General features: G+C 49.8%; 1 protein-coding gene across 1 annotated transcript in view; it reads right to left on the bottom strand.

The window, feature by feature from the left end:
• Positions 1-88: 88 nt before the first annotated feature.
• Positions 89-3592, bottom strand: part of LOC116074705 (pyridoxal kinase) — a 15244-nt gene continuing 11740 nt past the window's right edge. Inside the window, exons 5-6 of the mRNA XM_031347458.1 lie at positions 1857-1903; positions 89-248 (exon numbers count right to left, since the gene is read on the bottom strand). Of these exons, the coding sequence (XP_031203318.1) occupies positions 159-248; positions 1857-1903 (137 nt within the window). The 3' untranslated portion in view covers positions 89-158. The remainder of the gene's footprint in view (positions 249-1856; positions 1904-3592) is intronic.

The following is a 3592-nucleotide window of genomic DNA, read 5'->3' as shown; positions in this document are numbered from 1 at the left end:
CAGGCCAGGGCGATGTGATCAGTCTAGTGCAGGCCAGGCTTTCTATGGCCACCTAGGGGCCTGAGGGGGCAGATGTGGGGCTGTCAGGACTCATGTGAGACAGGCCTGGGGCTCTGCAGGGCTCCTGGGGCATCTGGGCCTTCTGGCCATGTGGTTACTTACTCAGCCTCAAACTGGTTGGGAGTGATGATGTCAGCCACGGGGACCACTTTGTCCCTGTACACCGGAAGGAGGTCCTGGGGAACGTACTGGAGAGCACAGGAGACAAAGGAACAGGCTCACTCACGGGGAAGGAGCCCAGTGGAAGAACAATCCCAAAGCCCACATCCTGAGGGGACACCTGGCATTGCAGCCATGAGGAAATACACCACTGAAGACCCACAGATCCGAGTAAGGGGTCACAGGGATAGAGAAGGGTGTCACCAAGGAAGAGAGGGGCCTGGGGCTCAAGGGGAAGGCCTCAGCTCACCAGAACCAAGAAGAGAGGAAGGGAAGAGGGAGCCAAGACACAGGACCACACAGGGTGACTTAGGCAACACCAGGCCCTCAGGCCCTGCCAACTAGGAACTGAGCCCACCAGGCTCTGGTGGCCTTGAGTCCTGGGGTGTCTCATCTCTACAGAAGACAGCTCTGTGAGCCAACCCACTCGTGGTTATCTCATTGTTGATTTAAGTTATCAATAAAGAATCCCACAGAACAGTACCTCTTTCCCCCTGACCCCCAGGAGTTCTTACTCTGTAGCCCAGGCTAGCCTAGTGCTCACAGCAATCCTGTTTCCTTCCAAGTCCTGGGATGACAGGTGTGACTTACCAGGGCCAGCTCAGAACTATCTTAACTTTTGCTTTGTTTATTACTTTTGTTTTGCTTATTACCTCATGCTGAGGATGGACCCAGGGCCTTGTGCCTGTCAGGCTAGCACATTCCAAGCTCCTTTTTAAAAATTTGGATTCAGGCCGGGTGGTGGTGGCGCACGCCTTTCATCCCAGCACTTGGGAGGCAGAGGCAGGCAGATTTCTGAGTTTGAGGCTAGCCTGGTCTACAGAGTGAGTTTCAGGACAGCCAGGGATACACAGAGATAATCTGTCTTGAAAAAAAAAAATAGATTCAGGCTGGCCTTAAACTTGTACTCTTCGTGCCTCAGCCTGTAGCTAGGACTTCAGATGTCCATTTTCTGGTTCCTGACATCTGAGTCCCACGTGGCATGGAAATAACTGTTTGCACCCAAGGTACTTTGCAGCACTGGTGTGTGGTCGGTCCAGGGTTCTACTCTCTGCCCTTCCGGTTAACCTGGAGGCCCAAGGTCCTACCCAGATGGACACCCACTGACTGGCACAAACTGGAAAAGAGCGAAAGAGAGATGTGGCCACCTGCACAGGGCAAACCCTAGACTCAGGTCTGTCCATGGAATCCAAAAAGTTCTTACATAACTGTTTGGTGGCTGGCTCACCCCTCAGGGACAGAGTTTGTGGCTAGTATATGAGAGGCCATGGGCTTGACCCTCAAGATGCCTCCTCTGGACAGAGGAGTACTGTCCTGCTGTTAAGTGTAAATGGCTACCCCTCCTCCCTGCTAGAGCCTCCAATCAGGCTTTGGGGGGGGAGGGGGGAAAATCATCCACAACAGGAAAAACGTGTAGGATATTCCCTTCAGTGTCCACACCTGGAGGATTATGGGACAGCTTGCCCACTGCTGACTGACAGTCTATGGCTGCCATGGGACACATGGGTAGCCTATGCAGGCATAGACAGTACACACCTGCCTGTCTGGGGCCACACTGGTTTACCTGGGAAGCGAACCCTCACTAGGTTCAAAGCGGATGACAGACCACATGTTAACAGCGATGTGAGTCCACTCACCATGGAGCCTTCCCCGTTCCACTTGTCGCCCATCACAGGGTCACACACTGCGGGGACAGAACATCTGGTCAGCAGCTGCTGTGGCTTCCAACCCCAGACAGGTGCACTGTCAGCTTTTTCGTTTGTTGTTTGAGACAGGGTCTCAGTGTGTAGCCCAGGATAGCCTTAGACCCATAATTTTCCTGCCTCAGCCTCCCATGTAACTGAGAATACACACAACATGCCCAACTCCACACTCAAGTGTTTCTGTTAACTGACAGACAGGTTTCCATAGCAACTGCCCTACTTCACATTCACATCAGCAGTGCAGGACTTCCGAGCTCCCCACAGCCTTGTCAACACTTGCTGTTTCTATTTTGCCACTGTGTTTGTGTTTTTATTACACTATCCTAGATGGTGCAAGTATCTCATTTCTTAATTTTTAAGCTTCATTTGATATGTATGAGTGTGTGCCTGCATGTATGTACACCTGTACCTGCATGTATGTACATGCAGCACATGTGCAAATGCCCAGGAGGTCACAAAAGAGCATGAGATCACCTGTAAAGGGATTTACAGGCAGCTGTGAGCCACCAGAGTTCTGGGTACTTGGAATTGAACTCTGGGCATTGTGCAAGAGGAATATGTACTCTTGACTGATGACAAGCTCTCATTTTGCTCTGGCTGGCTTTGAACTCACTATTGTAGATGGGATGACCCTGAACTTCTGACCCTCTGAGTCCTAGGATTACAGGCATAGTCTTCCACATTCAGTGTCTGTGATCCTAGAGATCACACCCGGGGCTTCATGTATGCTGAGCCCCATCCAAGGCTTTACCAACCCAGCCATATCCCTAGACCCTCAATCTTTAGATAATATTACAATGCACATGGCTACACAAGAACAATGTACTCCCTAGAAACTTGCACTTCTCTGCCTAGACAATTAGGTCCTTGGGGTAATTTCACATTTAAGTCACTATTGCTCACCCTTCTGTCTCAAGAACACATTACCTCAGGTCACCTGGTCTGGCATCGTGCTCTCCCCCTGGCCTACCTGAGTCTCACAATGTTGTCCTAGGTTGAAGTACCTTCCCTTTGGGCCATAGTCCACTGCATGGACAGAGCAATGGGCTATTGGCCTTTGGGGGCAGGTCTACTGCGCACACCTGGGAGACTGGCACTCAGGATCCAGCCTTGGATTCTGAGTCTGGTAACATGTGGTGACACTGTCTCTGCTCTATGTGGTGCATGGACCTTGCTACCACGCTATGCAGACAAACTAGATATGATGTCCCCACCTCGTCACTACCGCCCACAATAGTTTAGCCTGCCTGGGGTATCAAACCAACCTACATCCCCTTTAAGATCAAACCTCTTGAATCTTGGGCACCTCAGATTCTCACACATATATAAGCCTTCTTCTTCTTCTTCTTCTTCTTCTTCTTCTTCTTCTTCTTCTTCTTCTTCTTCTTCTTCTTCTTCTTCTTCTTCTTCTTCTTTCTTCTTTTTTTTTAAATATTTATTATGTATTTATTTATTATAAGTACACTGTAGCTGTCTTCAGACACATCAGAAGAGGGTGTATGATCTCATTACAGGTGGTTGTGAGCCACCATGTGGTTGCTGGGATTTGAACTCATGACCTTCGGAAGAGCAATCGGTGCTCTTACCAGCTGAGCTATCTCACCAGCCCCTTCTTCTTCTTCTTCTTCTTCTTCTTCTTCTTCTTCTTCTTCTTCTTCTTCTTCTTCTTC

Source organism: Mastomys coucha, unplaced genomic scaffold (genome assembly GCF_008632895.1).
Source record: "Mastomys coucha isolate ucsf_1 unplaced genomic scaffold, UCSF_Mcou_1 pScaffold3, whole genome shotgun sequence".
NCBI lineage: Eukaryota > Metazoa > Chordata > Mammalia > Rodentia > Muridae > Mastomys > Mastomys coucha.
Note: the sequence above shows the minus strand (reverse complement) of the source record. Positions and strands in the feature narration are given on the sequence as shown.